Source organism: Mobula birostris, chromosome 9, assembly GCF_030028105.1.
Source record: "Mobula birostris isolate sMobBir1 chromosome 9, sMobBir1.hap1, whole genome shotgun sequence".
Taxonomy (NCBI): Eukaryota; Metazoa; Chordata; class Chondrichthyes; order Myliobatiformes; family Myliobatidae; genus Mobula; species Mobula birostris.
This window is the reverse complement of record NC_092378.1, coordinates 103817631-103838133: the sequence shown is the minus strand read 5'-3', so window position 1 is coordinate 103838133 and position 20503 is coordinate 103817631. Positions and strand designations below refer to the sequence as shown.

Below are 20503 nucleotides of genomic sequence, written 5' to 3'. Positions count from 1 at the left end.
AAATCATTGACATATAAAGTGAAAAGAAGCGGACCCAACACCAACTCCTGTGGAACATCTCTAGTCATTGGCTGCCAACCAGAAATGGCTGCCTTTATTCCTAATCTTCTGTCCAAGCTAGTGTCTTTCCTGTGATACCATGGGCTCTTATCTTGCTAAGCAGCCTCATGTGCGGCAACTTGTCAAAGACCTTCTGAAAATTGAAGTAAACAGTATCCACTGACTCTCCTTTGCCTATCCTGCTAGTTATTTCCTCAAAGAATTCCAACAGATTTGTCAGGCAAAATTCCCACTGAAGGAAACCATGCTGACTTTCACCTACTTTATCATGTTCCTCCAAACACCCCAAAACCTCATCCTTAATAATGGATTCCAACATCTTCCCCGCCACTGAAGCCAGACTAACTAGCCTATCATTTCCTTTCTGCTGCCTCCCTTCCTTCTTGAAGAGTGAAGTGATTCTTGAAAGATGATTGCTGATGTCTCCACGATCTCTTCAGCTACCTCTTTCAGAACCCTGGGGAGTTGTCCATCTGGTCCAGGTGACTTATCTACCTTCAGACTTTTCATCCTCCCAAGTGCCTTCTCCTTAGTAATAGCAACTACACTCACTTCTGCCCCTGACACTCTCAAATCTCTGACATACTGCTGGTGTCTTTCAGAGTTAAGACTGATGCAAAACACTTATTAAATTCTTCTGCCATTTCCTTGTCTCCGATGAATATCACTCCAGCTTCATTTTCCAAGGTCTGATAGCTAATCTCACCTCTCTTTTACTCTTTATATATCTGGAAAAGGAAAATTTTGCTATCCTTATTCATATCGTTGGCTAATTTATTTTCATATTTCATCTTTTCTCTCCTTATGGCATTTTGTTCTCTTCTGTTGGTTTTTAAAAGATTCACAATCCTCTAATTTCCCACTAATTTTTGCTATATTTAATGCCCTCTCTTTTGCCTTTATGCTGTCTTTGACTTCCCTTGACAGCCACAGTTGCATCATGCTCCCTTTAGAATACTTCTTCATCTTTGGGATGTATCAATCGCGTGCCTACCAAGTTGCTCCCAGAAACTCCAGCCTTTGCTGTTTTGCCGTCAAACTTGCTAGTGTCCCCTTCCAATCAACTTTGGTCAACTTCCTTCTCATGTCTGTGTAATTCCTTTTACTCCACTGTAATAATGATACATCTGACTTTAGCTTCTCCCTCTCAAACTGCAGGGTGAATTCTATCTTATTATGGTCACTGCCTCATGAGAGTTTCTTTACCTTCAGCTTCCTAATCAAATCCATTTCATTACACAACACCAATTCCAGAATAACTGATCCCCTAGTAGGTTCAACCACAAATTGCATTTTCTTAACACTAACCACAAGATGCTACATTTTCTGATCCTACCCACCCTTGGCCTGAAGTCTGAATCCCTCATGCACACCCTAACCAAACCCGCCCAAGGCCCTTTGCCTGATGTCTGAATCCCTCATACACACCCTAACCAAACCCACCCAAGGCTCTTTGCCTGATGCCTGAATCCCTCATGCACACCTTCACCAAACCCGCCCAAGGCCCTTTGCCTGATGCCTGAATCCCTCATGCACACCTTCACCAAACCCACCCAAGGCCCTTTGCCTGATGCCTGAATCCCTCATGCACACCTTCACCAAACCCGCCCAAGGCCCTTTGCCTGATGCCTGAATCCCTCATGCACACCTTCACCAAACCCACCCAAGGCCCTTTGCCTGATGCCTGAATCCTACATGCACACCCTAACCAAACCCGCCCAAGGCCCTTTGCCTGATGCCTGAATCCCTCATGCACACCTTCACTAAACCCGTCCAAGGCCCTTTGCCTGATGCCTGAATCCCTCATGCACACCCTAACCAAACCCGCCCAAGGCCCTTTGCCTGATGCCTGAATCCCTCATACACACCCTAACCAAACCCGCCCAAGGCCCTTTGCCTAATGTCTGAATCCTTCATGCACACCCTAACCAAACCCGCCCAAAGCCCTTTGCCTGATGTCTGAATTCCCAGGTAGCACAACTCTCTGGTCAGCTGCTGGCCATCGCCCAGAGTCACAGGCCAGCTTCGCTGTTGCCTACTGAATCTGCCAGCAGGCGCGGGCACTTGCAGTGGGGAAGAACAGAACTGGAACACTCTTCTCAAGACAAATAACCTGTAGGCGTCATCCTGGAGAGTCTCAGATGGGCAGTTAGCATCAAGGAAGGTCTCCACTAATGGTCACCGAGCTCTGAAACTCCGCCAAAGGAGGAAAGAGTTGGAAGAAACCCAAAAGGTAGTTCCGGCCGTCTGGTTTTGGTAATTGTTTTGCAATGCAAACTCAGATGAGGTGAAGGAAATAGATAATTCTCAGATATTTAACAGGATTAGTTTATTGAGGCATATCACCTGGGTGCTGACACAGGCACATATCTGTATGTGCACACGCAAACTCACAAGAGTATGCACGTGCCCAAATTCAAACATGTGTACACACTCATATATGTAAGCACAAGCTCAGAAGCACACACATGAACAGACTTGTGCAGACACACACATACACACACACACACACACACACGCACACGCACGCCATCCAGCTCTTGCTTTGCAGTGCTGTTGGTGCTTTTTCCTGTCTGATGATCTTTTGGAGATATTACAATTGATCAATATCAGAGCTGTCAACGTGACAATTTAAGAAAACCTTGAAGTGTGTTTAGAGCTTTCACAGGAGGGGGACCAACAATAATTTTCCCTTCAGGGCAAAGCAGTACGGCTTGTACCAGGAAAGTGCAGGAGTAGTGTTTTTGGGACACACTGACACTGTGGTGTCTCTGTTAACTTGTGGGTTGCCCATTTTACACCCACAGACTACTGCTTACATCTCTTTTAATCCAATTTGTAGCTGCATCAGAAAGCCTGAAGAAGTGGCTGGGTCTGTTAATACTTTGGTTGAGTCACATAATGAGTCCATTGCCCTTCTCCCTGCTCTGTGCTCAATCCACCATTTTTTCCCATCTTTCTTCTATGGCTGTCCATGTTTCCTGCTGTATCCAATCTCCCTTCTTCTTTCCAGCTCAGTGTCCTGAACTGGCCTTACTGCTCTCCTTGAAGACTAAGTCAATCTGTTTCCACATTATGTCGATCCTGTCTACTGAGTCATCCTCGTCGAGGTCCTGCAAGGCCTGGAATCTGTTCTTAAGCTGAATGGTGTAGGCAGATCTCACACTGGTGTCCCTGAGCTTCTCAACATCAAACCCTCCTTGTACATGTGTTCTGGTCCCAGTGCTTCTCAGTTTGAGTTCATCACTGTTACAACATGGTGGTGATCACTTTCTCTCTTCCCTTTACATCTCGCAAGGATTGTCTCCACGTACCATTGATCATCCACCATGGCTCTCGACCTTTTTCAATTTTTTTCCATTTTGGGATATTATTGTATTTCAACAGCATATTCAACAATTTGTTACAGTAGCTTGTGATCACAAAAAACTATCTTCAGATGCTGGAAATCTAAATTAAGGACTGAAAGTGCTGGAAGTACTCAGGAGGCCAGGCAGTGGCTATGGGAAGAGAAAGAGAATTAACATTTCATTTTGAAGATCTTTCATCAGAGCTGGGAAAGAGACACAAGATATCTTGCTAAGCTGCAGGGAGGGTGGAGGAGGGGGATAACTGACAAATTAGCACGGAGGTGACCATGGGGATAAACTACACTCTATAGGAGTGTACCTAATGAAGTGGCCAGTGAGTGTATGTTCAGAGATGCTGTAGTTTCTCCACTTGCAGGTTCAACGTGTTGTGCATTCAGAGATGCTCCTCTGCACACCACTGTTGTAACGTGTGCTTATTTGAGTTACTGTCACCTTCCTGTCAGATTGAACCAGTCCGCCTATTCTCTTCTGACCTCCCTCATTAAAAGGTGTCTTCTCCCACAGAACTGCTGCTCACTGGATGAGTTTGGTTTTTTTGTATCATTCTCCGTAAACTCCAGAGACTGTTGTGTGTGCAAATCCCAGGAAATCAGCAGTTTCTCAGAAAACTGAAACCACTTCGTCCGGCAGGAACAGGTCCAAGTCACTTAGATCACATTTGTTCCCCATTCCAACGTTTGGTCTGTACAGTAGCTGAATCTCTTGACCATGTCTGCATGCTTTTATGCATTGAGTTGCTGCCACGCGATTGGGTGATTAGATATTTACATTAACGAGCAGGTGTAGCTAATAAAGTGGCCACTGAGTGTACAGTCAAGGTTGTCTGGTCAGTGAGTGAACAGGAGCAGTTAGAGAGAGGAAAATTTATCTCCTTTCCACTATTTGTAGTCTATAATGTACACCATCTCTGTGACATAGAGGGGTCTCCTATCAACAGGTGTACATTTGCATGGTTAGCAAACGCTTTACAGTACAGGTGACCTGGGTTCATTTCCCACCTGTAAGGGGCTTGTACAATTTCCCCGTGACCTCATGGGTTTCCTCCGGGTGCTCCGGTCCAGAAAAAAAAAAGTACCGGTTAGTAGGTTAATTGGTCATCGTAAATTGTCCTGTGAACAAACTGGGGTTAAATCAGGGGATTGCTGGGTGGTGCCGGAGGGGTCTATTCTGCGCTGAATCTCAGTAAATAAGTGAATAAATTACTTGTTCACCTGTCCTTGGTTTGTCAGGTCCCGTAAGACCATTGTGCCTCTATTCTAACTTTAACATCGTCCTCTAACTTGGACTCCCTCTGCTCAGTACCTGCATTCCATGCAGACGAAACCGGGTGCAGATTTCCTGGTTACTGTCACTCTCCTCAATGAGGGGCAGGAGTGACATCTGAATGGTCTTGAACTTAAAGCAAGATAGATAACATGTGACGTCAGACTCACAAGATCAGTTAAGGAAGCAGCTACAACTGTGAGGAAGGGAACTATATCAGTACAAGTGAGAAACAAAAGCAGACGGTATATTGTTGAAAATGTACAGTCAGGTCCCAGCAAACAGACACTGAGAAATACAAACATGCTGCCAAATTACTGTTACACAAAGTAACTACTTAACATTTGCAGAGGCCAACTAAAGCATTTAGAAGGAGCAGTTCTCTTGACGTGTGGTCAAGAGAACATTTTTTAACCAACATGTAGCAAGTCCAACAATAGAGGGCAGTTTCAGACTTGGTTTTAGAGAATAAAGTTGGGTTAAGTGGGAAACGTGGATGCGGAGAGTATATTGGGGGCAGTAATCACGATTAAATTAAGTAAGGATTGACTTGGTGTAGAATGTCTTAATTGAGTCCTGACAAAGGGTCTCAGCCCGAAACATTGACTGTACTTTCTTCCATAGATGCTGCCTGGCCTGCTGAGTTCCTCCAGCATTTTGTGTGTGTTGTCTCGGTTGAGGTGTAGGCTGAGATATGATTTCGCAAAAGTAGATAGAAAATTTATACATTGATTCCTTATCAATGCTGAGGGGGCACTAAGGAGGAATTGGTGAGGGATTAGAACAAGCTTGCAGCTATTAAATGAGAAAAAAATGAGCTCCCTCTTCTAGATCTCTATAGACATCAAAGAGCATATAAAGCTGAGAAGTGAAGACTTTGATAAATTCAGAGAGCTCAGGTCTTTGGAACCCCTGGAGGAATATAGCAGCCACCTGGGGTGAAACTAGTAATGAAATTTGGAAAGTGAGGAGACTACATAAAAAGAACTGACAGATAATCAGGGGTAATTTTAAAACATTGTACAAGTAGATGAAGGGAAAGATAATCAGAAAAAAATGATTGCAGGGATCTGAAAATTGTAGCCTAAATGTGTCAGAAAAGTCTATGTAAACTTCTGAAAGAATACCTTGCGTTTCTATTCCTGAAGGAAAGTGATGTCATTCTGAGGGAAAGTGACAGGTTCAATTGTACTGGTGGAAAGCAAAGGGTGGCAGTCAGCGGGAATCTGCATGCAATGGGATTCTACAAGGCTCAGATAGAAGCTGCTGGCTTCTTGTAGTGTACATAAATGACTTGGACTTTGAAGGAGTTAACTAAAACGGGCAGATGAGTTGACAGAGCGGAAGGATGTTTTGGGTTAAAAGACCCGGAGCACTACAGGATACAGGAGGATCAATGGGTTGGAAAGAGTTAAAAAAAAATTGCAAATAATGATTGTCCAAGGGAAAATGACTGGGAAATGAATTTGATCATTGGAATACAAGTCAATGACCAGCAGATGCAAGTGTACTGGAAACAAAGGAATGAAATGGTAGCAAGTGTCACTTGAAAGAGATATGGTTGATCTTGACCACTGAGTTGAAGGCTGTGGAGAATTATCTAGTGTACGCCAATCACAAGTGTGTTGTCATCACAGAACTGAAGTAGGCATGAGCTTGGATCTGTGAAAGATATCACTATTTATAATTTTGCTTTTCCTCGCAAGGCAGATAAACTTCCTCGGTAAGGTGTGGCACAGCCTTCCCTGCATTTTGGTATTGTTGAGATGGTGTAATTGTCTATTAGGTGTCCTGACAAGATACCGAAGTAGATTGCCAGGGCTTTCTTCCACGCAGACACTGCTGCCCAGGTTGGGACCCGACTGGATTTGAACCCAGGACCATCTGTCTTGGAGCCCAGGGCTGATGGCACTACACCACCATGCATTTACTTGATTTTTATTCATTAAGCTGTCAAGCAGGTGCAGTGGGGCTCTGCTTTCCACACATGACCTTACGCATGATTTGTTTGTGAATACTGAGGGTTTTTAAGCCTGGAGCGACAGCTTTCAGCCCACTGTCCATGCCTAGGTTTGTTTATTGGGGTATGGAGAGTGAGCTTTAGTTGGCTCTGCTCCACCTGCTCCAAATGTTTGAATGAACACTGTAAAGGAAGTGCAGACTTTGCTCTACTTTGAATCTTAGTATTTGGCATTATTCATTTCTAGAGGAACAGAGTAAAGGAGCAGGGATGTGATGTTGAGGCTCTATAAGGCACTGGTGAGACCTCACTTGGAGTACTGTGGGCAGTTTTGGTCTCCTTATTTAAGAAAGGATGTGCTGATGTTGGAGAGGGTACAGAGAAGATTCACTAGAACGATTCTGGGAATCAGAGGGTTAACATATGAAGAATGTTTGTCCGCTCTTGGGCTGTATTCCTTGGAGTTTAGAAGAATGAGGGGAGACCTCACAGAAAAATTTTGAATGTTGAAAGGCATGGACAGAGTGGATGTGGCTAAGTTGTTCCCCATGATGGGGGAGTCTAGTACGAGAGGGCATGACTTAAGGATTGAAGGGCGCCCATTCAGAACAGAGATGTGAAGAAATTGTTTTAGCCAGAGGGTGGTGAATCTATGGAATTTGTTGCCACGGGCGGCAGTGGAGGCCAAGTCATTGGGTGTATTTAAGGCAGAGATTGATAGGTATCTGAGTAGCCAGGGCATCAAAGGTTATGGTGAGAAGGTGGGGGAGTGGGACTAAATGGGAGAATGGATCAGCTCATGATGAAATGGCGGAGCAGACTCGATGGGCCAAATGGCCAACTTCTGCTCCTTTGTCTTATGGTCTTATCGTCTTAGTAGCACTGTACCTGCCCCGGAAATATGTGATTGAACACTATAGAATAGGGAGTACCATACCATTGCAAGGAGTGCTTGATGATGCAGTGTTAGAGCAGGTTTACATCTTTACTTACTAGAACATAGAACATAGAAAACCTACAGCACAATACAGGCCCTTCGGCCCTCAAAGCTGAGCCGAACATGTCCTTACTTTAGAAGTTACCTAGGGTTACCCATAGCCCTCTATTATTCTAGGCTCCATAAACCTGTCCAGGAATCTCTTAAAAGACCCAATTGTATCTGCCTCCACCACTGTCACCAGCAGCCCATTCCATGCAGTTACCACTCTCTGCGTAAAAAACTTACTCCTGACATCTCCTCTGTCGTCATGGCTATCCCTCGAGGTCGAGGATGATGGTCTTTGTTCTGTTGATTTGCTTATGGGCTCTCAAGTGGCTTACGAGTCTAATCTTGACTTTGAAAGTTCTTCCGCATTCAGGACAGGTAGTTTCAGATGGCAGATTGGGCTTTGGTTGTTGCTGCCTCTCTTTCCATTTTCTACTCTTTTCTTCTAATTCTGCACATCTGTTGGCTTCGAAAGTTGCTGTTCCTTCTCGGATGATGGCTTGCCAGGGCTTCCTGTCCTTGGCATTGGTTTCCCAATTGTTGATGTCGATGTTACAGTTCTTCATGTTGGCTTTGAAAACGTCTTTGAATCTCTTCTGTTGTCCGCCTCTTTTACGTTTGCCTTCTTTAAGCTGGGAGTAGGAGATTTGTTTTGGCAGACGTTCGTCTTTCATCCGAACAACGTGGCCGCTCCATCTTAGTTGGTTCTTGATGACGTAGGCTTCAATGCTTGTTGTTTTTGCTTCACTTAGCACACTGTACCTACTTCCAAGCACCTTAAAACTGTGCCCTCTCATGTTAGCCATTTCAGCCCTGGGAAAAAGCCTCTGACTATCCACATGATCAGTGCCTCTCATCATCTTGTACACCTCTATCAGGTCACCCCTCATCCTCCATCACTCCAAGGAGAAAAGGCCAAGTTCACTCAACCTATTCTCATAAGGCAAGCTCCCCAATCCAGGCAACATCCTTGTAAATCTCCTCTGCACCCTTTCTATGGTTTCCACGCCCTTCCTGTAGTGAGGCGACCAGAACTGAGCACAGTACTCCAAGTGGGGTCTGACTAAGGTCCTATATAGCTGCAACATTACCTCTCAGCTCCTAAACTCAATCCCATGATTGACGAAGGCCAATGCACTATATGCTTTCTTAACCACAAGTCAACCTGCACAGCAGCTTTGAGTGTCCACACTGCCAAGAGTCTTACCATTAATACTATATTCTGCCATCATATTTGACCTACCAAAATGAACCACCTTACACTTATCTGGGTTGAAACCCATCTGCCACTTCTCAGCCCAGTTCTGCATCCTACCAATATCCCGCTGTAACCTCTGACAGCCCTCCACACAATCCACAACACCTCCAACCTTTGTATCATCAGCAAATTTACTAACCCATCCGTCCACTTCCTCATCCAGGTCATTTATAAAAATCACGAAGAGTAGGGGTCCCAGAACAGATCCCTGAGGCACACCACTGTTCGCTGACCTGCATGCAGAATATGACCCGTCTACAACCACTCTTTGCCTTCTGTGGGCAAGCCAGTTCTGAATCCACAAGGCAATTTATTCTTCTCCTTCTCTGTCTCTACTATCTTGGAGTTCAATGTCATTGAAGCAGGTTTGCCGTTTTCCTGTTTCATTTCTACAGAGTTCCAAATGTCTTGTTGCTTTGATTCAGGGGCATCATTTGATCAGAGTCCCTGGCTCTGGCAGCACGGGGCGCCACGGTGGTGTAATGGTTAGCACAATGCTTTACAATACAGGTGACCTGGGTTCACTTCCCGCCTCTGCTGTAAGGAGATTGTACGTTCTCCCCGTGACCTCGTGGGCTTCCTCCAGTTTCTGCCTGCAGTCCAAGGACGTACTGGTTGGTAGGTTAACTGGTCTTTGTAAATTGTCCCGTGATTAGGCCATGATTAAATCAGAGAATTGCTGGGCAGTGTGGCTTGAAGGGACGTATAGGCCTATTCCACACTGTATCTCAATACATAAATAAATAAACAAATAAATAAAAATTACTGTGTAAAAATAAATAAATAATGCAAAGAAGGAATAGCAAGGTAGTGTTAATGGATTCATGGATTCTTCCAAAATCTGATAAAAGCAAGGAAGAAGCTGTTCCTAAAATGTTGAGCATGATTCTTCAGGCTCCTGATGGTAGTAATGAGAACAGGATGTGTCCTGGGTGGGACATGCTCCCATGGACCATAATCCTGAGAAACTCACAATGGCTCTTAGCCTTCTGTTCCACATTGACAACTTTGCAAACTGTACACCAGGTAACCATCACCCCTTGGTACTCCTCACTATCTGTTATTCTTGTCCATTGTTACAGTGAAACACTCTAGGAATAAGAATTCCCTCTTTTTTTTCACTGTCACCATTCCCTCCCCCAAGTTTTTGGTGTTTAGAAGAGGCCACTATAAACATCAGTCCTTTTGTCACACTGCTTTGGTAGCTTTTCCCAATACAGATTCAATCGCTGGTAACTTCTCCCCTTCCTGGCCAATGAACACAATCACTGGTAACTTCTCCCCTACCTGGCCAGTGAATTTCAGGGCCAAGGTCAGCTGTTCGCTCTCTCTGCTCGGTCCATTTTCATGGTCAAGACTTGCTGTCAGACGTTCAGATATGGCCCAAGTGTGGAGAGAGAGAGAGGGACACATACAAGTTCACTGACTTTAATAAAAACTGTTGCAGAGTCTAAAGGAAAAGAATAACAATAAATGCTAGGCCAACAGGGCCGTTTACTAAAAATCTCAAACTGAAAGTTAATGCCAATGCCTTGGCTGGATGCAGTAACCAGTACTAAATGAATAACGCTCCTTGACAGCATCAGTTGAAGAGGTAGTCCTCTTTCCTGGACAAGGATGAGAGTAAGCAAAGAGCTTAAGTGTTGCTGTGCTTTTGGTCAAGTCTTGCCAAGACTAGAACGAGAAGAGTGGAGTTAAACACCATCATAATGGGACAGTAATTAGCTGGAATGTGTGTTCTCACAGGTGCACTTGGCGAACCTGATGTGCAGCTTGCCTGCTGGGGGTGGGGGGGGGGGAGCGCGAGTAGACCCCACAGCAGAGTTTATAGTAGTAACATCTTACTTCAGCGAGTCTTGCTATTAATGTACCTATTTTATTTGCTTTCATACAGCCCAGCAGAATAAATTGATGTATACTTCAGGCGATGCCATTGAACTTGTAGTACCAACTAATTAACAATATTGATTGATCAGTGTTTAAATTGGCTCTAATTTGTGACTCTGCATGGTCATGTTAGTGAATCAGATCGGTGCATGACAAATCATTATTCAGGTATCTAGAATGCACGAGAGGTTTATCTGTGACACAATGAAACACGAGCCAGCAGCATATTGTTGGCAGCCTATTCTGACCTGTTGTCTCTTTCTTGTTTCAGAAATGGGTTAATGCTCGATACCCAGACGTACTGTATGAAGTCAGTGAAAAGAATGCGATGGTCTTGGAGAAAGGTGACACGGTACAGGTGTACGACAAACTCAGCACTCTCGACAAAACATCGATGATGGGACTGATGCCCAGGGAGAAGCAGCCTGATTTTCATTCTTCGTGGCAAGCCTTAGGTGACCCAAGTACCTGTACCTCAGCTCACTCCAGGGGCCAGTTCGGGAACAACATCCAAAAGTGGAGGGATAAGTCCTATGGCCAGGTCTCAATTGATACCGTGACAGTGACCAATGAGTCTAATTGCTCTTATTGCAAATACAAATCCAAGCCAAGCAGAGCACCCTACATGACCCAACGTAACAGTAATCCTGCAAGAGAGAATTCCAATGTGCAGGATTATCCCCCTACCAGCCAATTCTTCACTCATTTACACCTACTTACGTCAGGAGTCCTTCCGCCCTGCAATGACGCCACACCACCGACTGACATAATGTCCCTGTTGCAGTCCTCTGGTGCTCTGGACAGAGCAGATGGAAACGTTCTAGATCTTCAGTGCCTCAACATTGGTGACTGGGACCTAGAAAATGAAACTTTATCTTTGAACGATGAGGAGGCCTCTTGGGCTGATAGAAACGTAGGTGAGGGTGGCTCGTGGAGTGATGGAAGCTTAGATGCCATCTCCTCCTGCAGCAGGCCGGAGCCAGACCTTGGTTATCCAAAGATATCACTGGATTTAGATACTGTTGATAGTGGATTCACTGAAAATGATCCCTATTTCATGAGCACTGTTGATTTGGCATGTAATAATAGTATGGAAGCTGATGGAGCTGATGGTGGAAAAGAGTCGGATGATAATAGCCTTGCGAATTCCGAGGAGCTAACGCAGTATTACAGGAGCTACGTCAAGCAGTGGGTGAAGTCCCCGGATACTGGCGCAGACTGCAATACTCAAGAGTAGCTTCGGCTAGCTCCTAGCCTTCGGCAGGTGGAAGCCTGCCAGATATGATCCCTACCTAGGAAAAGTGACAGCACTCTGGGGTGTGTGAGAAAGATGGTTGCCCTGCGTTGATTTTATGAAATTTAGAATGCTGTAAAGGGAAGTGTGTTACACAACATGTCTTCCTATGCTAATTTGTTAAGATAATTCAAGCCTCAATGCGCATTTCAGAATCAGAATCAGAATCAGGTTTAATATCTCCGGCATAGATTGTGAATCTTTTTAACTTTATGGCAGCAGTACTATGTAATACATAATAATAGAGACATAACTGTGAATTACATTAAGTATATATAGATAAAATAGTTAAATTAAATAAGTAGTGCAAAAATAGGAATTAAAGAAAGTAGTGAGGTAGTGTTCATGGATTCAATGTCCATTCAGAAATCGTATGGCAGAGGGGAAGAAGCTGTTCCTGAATCACTGAGTGTGTGCCTTCAGGCTTCTGTACCTCCTACCTGATGGTAACAATGAGAAAAGGGCATGCCCTGGGTGATGTGGGTCCTTAATGATGGATGCCTCCTGCTGTTTGTCCTCAACAGTGTGATCTTTGACTTGGATTTCCTAGCTGCGTGCTACCTGGAAATTTTTCTAATTATCCCAGTCTTCAAAGTCTGTAATTACCTCATCCCCTAAGCTGTCAGTAGATTTTTTAGCCAACAAAGGAAATAAATAAACTCATCCTTGAGAAAGACTGACCTGCTAACATTTCTTTCAGTTAAATGACTCAATCGGTGACTCAATGGTGCTACTACGCAACCGGATCTATCACTTTGAGCTTGAGCTCTAAACCTGCCCACGGACAGTGTCTGGCATAACTGTCAACTCTTATCTACTTAACAGGTTGGAAACTGGCCATGTCAGTAGAGGTGTTTGGTGCTTGCCTGGCCAAATACCGACCCACCAGCCCTGGTGGTGAAAGAGTAGACCTCATCATGCCTCCAAGGTGAGGTATCAACAGGCCTTTGTACCAGAGGGTGATCTCCACTGGCAGCAGGCCAGGATCCAACAAGCTTACTGCGAAGTGGCAGGAAGCATCTGGCTGGGAGATGTAGAAATCCTCAGTATCGAACGGGGTGCTTAATGTCCTTTATTGAAAGTCTTCAACAGCCGATTAGCAACAGTGATTTGTACAACAGTGTTTCAAAACTCATATCACTTGGTATTATAGTTCTTAAAAGGACATACTCATGCCAAAGCCAGAGGAGATCTTCATCAATAAAGAAGATCTTTGGGGATGAGGACTCTTTTGCATCAATGCTTACCCGCAGGGGATCTGCCTTGAATGCTGTGGGGCTTGACTGATGAACATGGTCGATTTGTGTATTGTCACGTGCGTAATTTTGGTGAGGTACACTGACAGTGGGAAACCTGCTGGCAGCAGCATGTAGGCATGTAGGAACAGCTAACACATAAAACATTAATTAACATTAATTATACAAGATAGTGAAGAGAAAAACATTCAATGCAAAAACAAAAACCCTCGATCAGAGACAAGTCAGTAATAGTGCAGGAGGTGGGCTCCATTGCTGAGGTAGGGTTAGGGTTGCACACGCTGATTCAAGAAGCTGTTGGTTGTAGGAATGCAGCTGTTTTTGAACCTGGTGGTGTGGGACTGCAGACTTCCACACCTCCTGCTTGACAGTCGCAGCCAGAAGAAGGCGCTGCCCAACTAGCCGCAAGGCTCAGTGCTGGGACCCCAGTTGTTTACAATATATATTAATGACTTGGATGAGGGAATTAAATGCAGCATCTCCAAGTTTGTGGATGACACGAAGCTGGGTGGCAGTGTTAGCTGTGAGGAGGATGCTAAGAGGATGCAGGGTGACTTGGATAGGTTGGGTGAGTGGGCAAATTCATGGCAAATACAATTTAATGTGAATAAATGTGAGGTTATCCACTTTGGTGGCAAAAATAGGAAAACAGATTATTATCTGAACGGTGGCCGATTAGGAAAAGGGGAGGTGCAACGAGACCTGGGTGTCATTATACACCAGTCATTGAAAGTGGGCATGCAGGTACAGCAGGCGGTGAAAAAGGCGAATGGTATGCTGGCATTTATAGTAAGAGAAATCAAGTACAGGAGCAGGGAGGTACTACTGCAGTTGTACAAGGCCTTGGTGAGACCACACCTGGAGTATTGTGTGCAGTTTTGATCTCCTAATCTGAGGAAAGACATCCTTGCCATAGAGGGAGTACAAAGAAGGTTCACCAGATTGATTCCTGGGATGGCAGGACTTTCATATGAAGAAAGACTGGATGAACTAGGCTTATACTCATTGGAATTTAGAAGATTGAGGGGGATCTGATTGAAACGTATAAAATCCTAAAGGGATTGGACAGGCTAGATGCAGGAAGATTGTTCCCGATGTTGGGGAAGTCCAGAACGAGGGGTCACAGTTTGAGGATAAAGGGGAAGCCTTTTAGGACCGAGATTAGGAAAAACTTCTTCACACAGAGCGTGGTGAATCTGTGGAATTCTCTGCCACAGGAAACAGTTGAGGCCAGTTCATTGGCTATATTTAAGAGGGAGTTAAATATGGCCCTTGTGGCTAAAGGGATCAGGGGGTATGGAGGGAAGGCTGGTGCAGGGTTCTGAGTTGGATGATCAGCCATGATCATAATAAATGGCGGTGCAGGCTCAAAGGGCCGAATGGCCTACTCCTACACCTATTTTCTATGTTTCTATGACCCTTGATGAAAAGTTCCACCTTCCTGAGGCAGCACCTCCTCTTGACGTTGTTGATGGTTGTGAGGACAGTGCCCGTGATAGCAGGAGTATCAGGTGAGTAGATTTAGGATGGAGGTGAGGAGGAACTGCTTTTCCCAGAGGGTGTGGAATTCTCTGCCCAATGAAGCAGTGGAGACTACCTCAGTAAATATATTGAAGGCAAGGTTGGATAGATTTTTGCATAGTAGGAGAATTAAGGGTTATGGGGAAGAGGCAGGTAGATGGAGATGAGTCCACGGTCAGATCAGCCATGATCTTATTGAATGGTGGAACAGGCTCAACAGGCCAGATGGCCGACTCCTGCTCCAATTTCTTATGTTCTTATGATAGACCACGTGGCCAAGTGGTTAAGGCATTCGACTAGCAAACCTGAAGATCGTGAGTTCGAGCCCCAGCCGAGGCAGCATGTTGTGTCCTTGAGCAAGGTACTTAACCACGCATTGCTCTGCGACGACACTGGTGCCAAGCTGTATTGGCCCTTGCCCTCCCCTTGGACAACATCGGTGTCGTGGAGAGGGGAGACTTGCAGCATGGGCAACTGCTGGTCTTCCATACAACCTTGCCCAGGCCTGTGGCCTGGAGAGTGAAGACTTTCCAGGGGCAGATCCATGGTCTCGCAAAACTAACGGATGCCTTTAATTTAAAATGATAGACCAAACTACGCCCACTACTCCTCGCAGTCTCTTGTGCTGGAATTGTCATGGCCGGCTGTGAGGCCATCAGTCTGGATACTCCTGACAGTGCAACAGTAGAGGGTATTTCGTGCGTCCCTGGTTCAGCCATTTCTATTCAGAAGCAGTTTCTATTGGAAGGGGCTACTTTAAAAGCGGGTGATTATTCTAGTTCCATTTGAAATTTTGCAGGATTACCCTGAGTTGTTATGGTGAAGCTCCAGGAATCTCACAGTTCATACACACAATGCCCTGCTTGTGGGTGCCTAGGAAAACCACTTGCCCACGTTCCTCATGACACTGGTGCAGGCACAATGCTCCCATTTCTAAATGTGAATCATTGCACTCATCCAGGTAGATTTTCTACCTCACAGAACTCCTGAACTTGAGTGCTGTTGGTGAAGGTGGCAAGTTCTCTGTGTGACTGGGTGGCTTTCCTCTGGATCCTCCAGTTACTCCGACATCCCACGTAAGTGATAATGGGCAATGAAAACTTAAGTGAGTGGAATCTGGGGAGAACTGATGGGAATGTGGGATTAATGGAGGATTAGTGTTGGTATTGGCTTGAGTTTCCAAGTGGTATATCTCGATAACACAAAACTAATTTGTACAACAACTGTTTGACATAAAGATCCTCCCAGGAGCTTTGGTGGGAGGTGGGCAAGTGTATATGCTAGTGTGTGTGTGGTGGGGAGGGAGACACACAACATAAGTACTCATTTAGCCAAGTCTGACCTGCAGCCTTCTTTGAACTTACTTTTTTTTAAAAAAAAGGACAATTATATTGAGACCTTGGTTAAATCTGCCTCACATAACAGCAGGTATGGAACAGAAGGATGAATGCCTAAGCAGCACTACTTTCAAATCCTTGGAACTGCAAAAGTTCTGCCCGTTTGCAGATTCTGGACTCGAGGCACCAGGTACCAACCAATCTGTCAATTAAATGTTTGTGGTGAGGTTTGAGTTTCTTGACAATGGGAGGATTTTGAATATGTGAGCTTACTGACTTAAAGAGATCAGTGCTGGACTAGCTGGTGTCAGTTCTTTTTCACCTTGAAGACCTGAACTCATAATGCAATGCCACTCCGCTGCAGAAATGAGGGGCTGCACCAAGTGCAGTATATCTAAAAGGCTTCCAATAGATATTGCTTGGTGACTGCTTTCAATAGCAGGTGCAGATTCCAGGAACTTTATACAAGGATGCTCATTCTACGTAACTCTTTCTTTGATGTACTCCCCACACGTTGTGGCTTCAGTGCTATTTACTTGGACCACATCAGTTACCAGAGGCGAGGGACGGGTTGGTTCTGCTTGCTGTTCCGCAAATCTTACTCAGCTCTGTGTGGAACGGAGCCTGTGGCCTGCTCTAGTTGCAGTGATGCCTGGCTTAGTGTCTGTAGTCCCACAACAGCTACTCAGCTCTGCGATGAACTGAATCTGTGGCCTGTTCCATCTACTGATACCTGGCCTCTTGTCTTTCATGAAACTTCAGTTCTGAATGCTATTTGCTTATTGTTTGCATGATTTTTTCTCTCTCTCTGCACATTGGGTGTCAGTGGGTTCCATCAGGTTTCTTTGTTTTGAGGCTGCCTGTAAAGCGATGGATCTCAAGGTTCTATATTGTATGCAGACTTTGATTACAGATAAACTTTGAACTTTGAACTTAATTACGTAGCAAATGAAAAATCAGGAACAGCTGCAAATATGAAATAGAAAGAAACTTAGCATGTTAGGGAGCATTTACAGAAAGAGAAACAGAGGTAATGTTTAAGGTTGAATGTCTGACAAAGGGTTTACAATCTGTAATTTTATCCTTATAAATGTATCACACTAAATGCATCTTCACTTCTCAAGGATAAATCTGCATTTGTATTAAAATGAAACCAGATTTATATCTCTGAGCTCACTTAGAAGAAACTGAAAAAACTGTACCCAACTATGAAAGTCTTTTCTCACCATTCTGTTCCAGTCATTATACAGTCAAAAAGAAAGTTGTCTTCATCAGTCCACTACAGCTTATCTTTTCAGTGAACGGAAAATAATTTCTACGCTTGACTCACTCTTAACTATCCTAATCTTTCATCAGAGAGGCAGCCTCAGAAATGACGTGTTCAAGGGCAGGCGTGGAAATGAGAACTCAGACCCTTTCTGCTCAAGGCTGTGCATGAATGTAATTACTGAATACGTCCACTGCAGAAACCTTGAAGAAGATGGCTTTAGTTACGAATGAGCTGTTGGAGTAGAGGTTCCCAACTTGGGATCCTCAGACTCCTTGCTTAATGGTATTGGTCCATGGCGTAAAAAAGGTTGGGAACCCATGAGTAACTGCATCAGCAGGTTCACCTACCTGGACAGCATCTTTCAGCAAGATGGTGGGACCAAAGAGGACATCTAGTGCAGACTCAGCAAAGCTAGAAACAGCTTCAGATCAATGAATTTCGGGTCTCCCTTTCAAATCTCTTACTATCTCTTCTTTCAGTTAGTCCTGACAAAGGGTCTTGGCCTGAAACATCGACTGTACCTCTTCCTATAGATGCTGCCTGGCCTGCTGTGTTCGCCAGCATTTTTTGTGTGTGTTGCTTCAGATCAATGAGCAGCTTATGAGAATTAACCAAGTACAGTGTCCACACCAAGGTGAAGCTGTACCAGAGCTGTGCTCTGCCCACACTCTTGTACGGGTCAGAAGGCTGGCAGATGACAGAGAGTGACCTTGCCAAGCTGCCGTTGTTCCGCACCATGAGATCCTCTGTATCTTCTGGCCAAGAAGGATCTCCAACCATGCCCAACTCCTTCGGTGCCAGCAAGAGGACACGGCCACAAGCATCATTAGAAAGTGTTGGAGATGGATTGGACACGTGTTGGGAGGAGAGACCAACTCCATCATCAAGACGGCACTTCACTGTACCCCTGAAGGGTGGAGGAAACACAGGACATCAAAGACAACCTGGCACCGTACCTTTGGGCAGAAATGAGGACCCTGAACTACCCCTGGGGCACAATAGAGAAGATGGCCAAGGACAGACAGAAATGGAGGACCTTCACTGTTATCTTAAATGCCAGTGGTTTAACAGGCAGTAAGTAAGTTCGTGTGTAGCCTGGTGGTGAGTCATGCACAAATGACCCTCATTGTTTGATCTCCGGAGCCAAATTATTCCACTGGGGAGGGGGTCTTGTAAATGGGCTAAAAGACCTTTCTGATTTAGCCCACGCTTAAATCGTTGTCCATATATTGGGTTCAGTCTCTCCAGTGCACTTTGGGGCCTGGACCCCCCCACCTCAAACCAGCCTGTATCCTTTCTACCTTTATGGCTGACATGGATCTGCCTGATCTTACAATGAAAACCAAAAAGCTTCGCTGTTTTAACGAGGTTGCAGAGACTGGGTCTGAATAATCAGATCACAGTTAGGACTTACATCCAAGTACAACAGTCAATGCTGTGCACTCCCCATCTAATATTCTGCATTCACATCGAATATAATTTGGAATAAAAGAGTCATCTTGCACAATGATTCTGGTATTTGTGTGACCACCCCCCCCCCCCCAATGCATCTCAACTGTTGTGCTAGGACCGTGAGTTTGTTGGCGGAGCCAGTTATTATCATTGTTGGGATTAGTGCATCAGGCTTTGGTCACTGGGATGGTTGAAAGGTGAAAGGAATAATCTTCATCCTTGACGTCTCGCACCTCTGGTGGCGGGCTTGTTGTGCTCCGCCCAGGGGCAGCTCATCCGCCTTCAGTCCCCACCTGCCACCCAGCTCTCACCTGTGTCTCCGAGTGACTGTTTGCATGTGACAGTGGCCACACCCCAGTACTCCGCTTTGACAGGCGGGCTAAACCAGGTGACGGGAGGGTAGCTGAGAACCACCAACCCTGCTGAGACAGGGATATGCCTACCCCAGCTTGTGAAGCTAGTTCCGGCAGACTAGGCAGATGAGATCAGCTACAAGGTCCAACAGCCAGGAAGGTGGTGCTACCACGCTTCGTGGAGAGCGAAGGGCATGACAAGGCACAGGCAGTGTCATGGTTCTCCACTGTGGTCAAGAAAGTCTCCAGTCATGACAATCTTTTGTACTATTGGACCAAGATTTTTGAGGCTGAGAGGGTGGAACTGGCCTAGTGCAATGGCTTTTTCACTATAAAACTCCTCCCGTATAGATTTACTTCATCACAGAAACAATGGGCAACCAACAGTGCTGGCCATGTGATATGCCTGGCTGGTTAGTCTCTGAGAGGATGAAGGTATCATGTGTATTTCCCCAAAACAAATAGCATCCACTGTCAGAAGGATCTGATGATGCCCAATGCTTGCATGTCGAGGGGGTGGAAACCTTTCCCGTTGAGGAGAAAGTCTAAGTTATGTACTCTCTAGGCATGGGCTGCAGTCAATAGCCATACGCACTTGTGGAAATCCAATAATAAAGTGGGTGTCAATGGACCCAACTTCTAGCCTTATAATCCACTCTTGTAGAGCCATCACAGAGTTGGTACTTAGTGGAATGAGACTCACTGTTGCTGGGTGCTGCTTGACCACATTCTCAGTCCCTGGGGTGCCCCTCTTTCAGGGCCTGAACCTCTGAGGTTGGCGGTGGTCTTCTTCCTGGTGAGCCTTAATGATAAGGGTGGGACAAATCTTGTAGAAAATTTCCAGCTTGCGTTTTAGACAGAGAGGTTCTCTCATTATGCAATTCATTGAACTATTTGACAAGATTATGAATATTTGCCAATCATTGTGCACTAAATTTGCTGAACCTGGGACACAGAGCTTGTTGATGAACTTAGAAATATTATATTCAGTCCTTTAAATAAATATTTAATATATAATGGAATGGCTGGCGCCCAAGCACTGATTTCTGTGATACGCTGCTGGTTACTGCTAGCCATCCAAGAAAGGTCCAAACTTCTCTCCATGCCATTTCATTATGCCTCAACCAAGACCTCAACAGTGGAACAGGAGGATGAAGTTACTTCATACTCAACAGCTGTGAAGGCGGATGAAGGCTGCAACAAATCCATCAGCTCCAATCGTCATGGTTTCCATGC

General features: G+C 45.1%; 1 protein-coding gene across 2 annotated transcripts in view; it reads left to right on the top strand.

Annotated features, from left to right (window-relative positions):
* LOC140202919 (interleukin-21 receptor-like) overlaps window positions 1-20252 on the top strand; it is a 109331-nt gene extending 89079 nt beyond the window's left edge. For both annotated transcript variants that reach the window (XM_072268511.1, XM_072268512.1), the window contains exon 9: window positions 11056-20252. In XM_072268511.1, the coding sequence (XP_072124612.1) occupies window positions 11056-12021 (966 nt within the window). In that variant the 3' untranslated portion in view covers window positions 12022-20252. The remainder of the gene's footprint in view (window positions 1-11055) is intronic.
* Window positions 20253-20503: the final 251 nt, after the last annotated feature.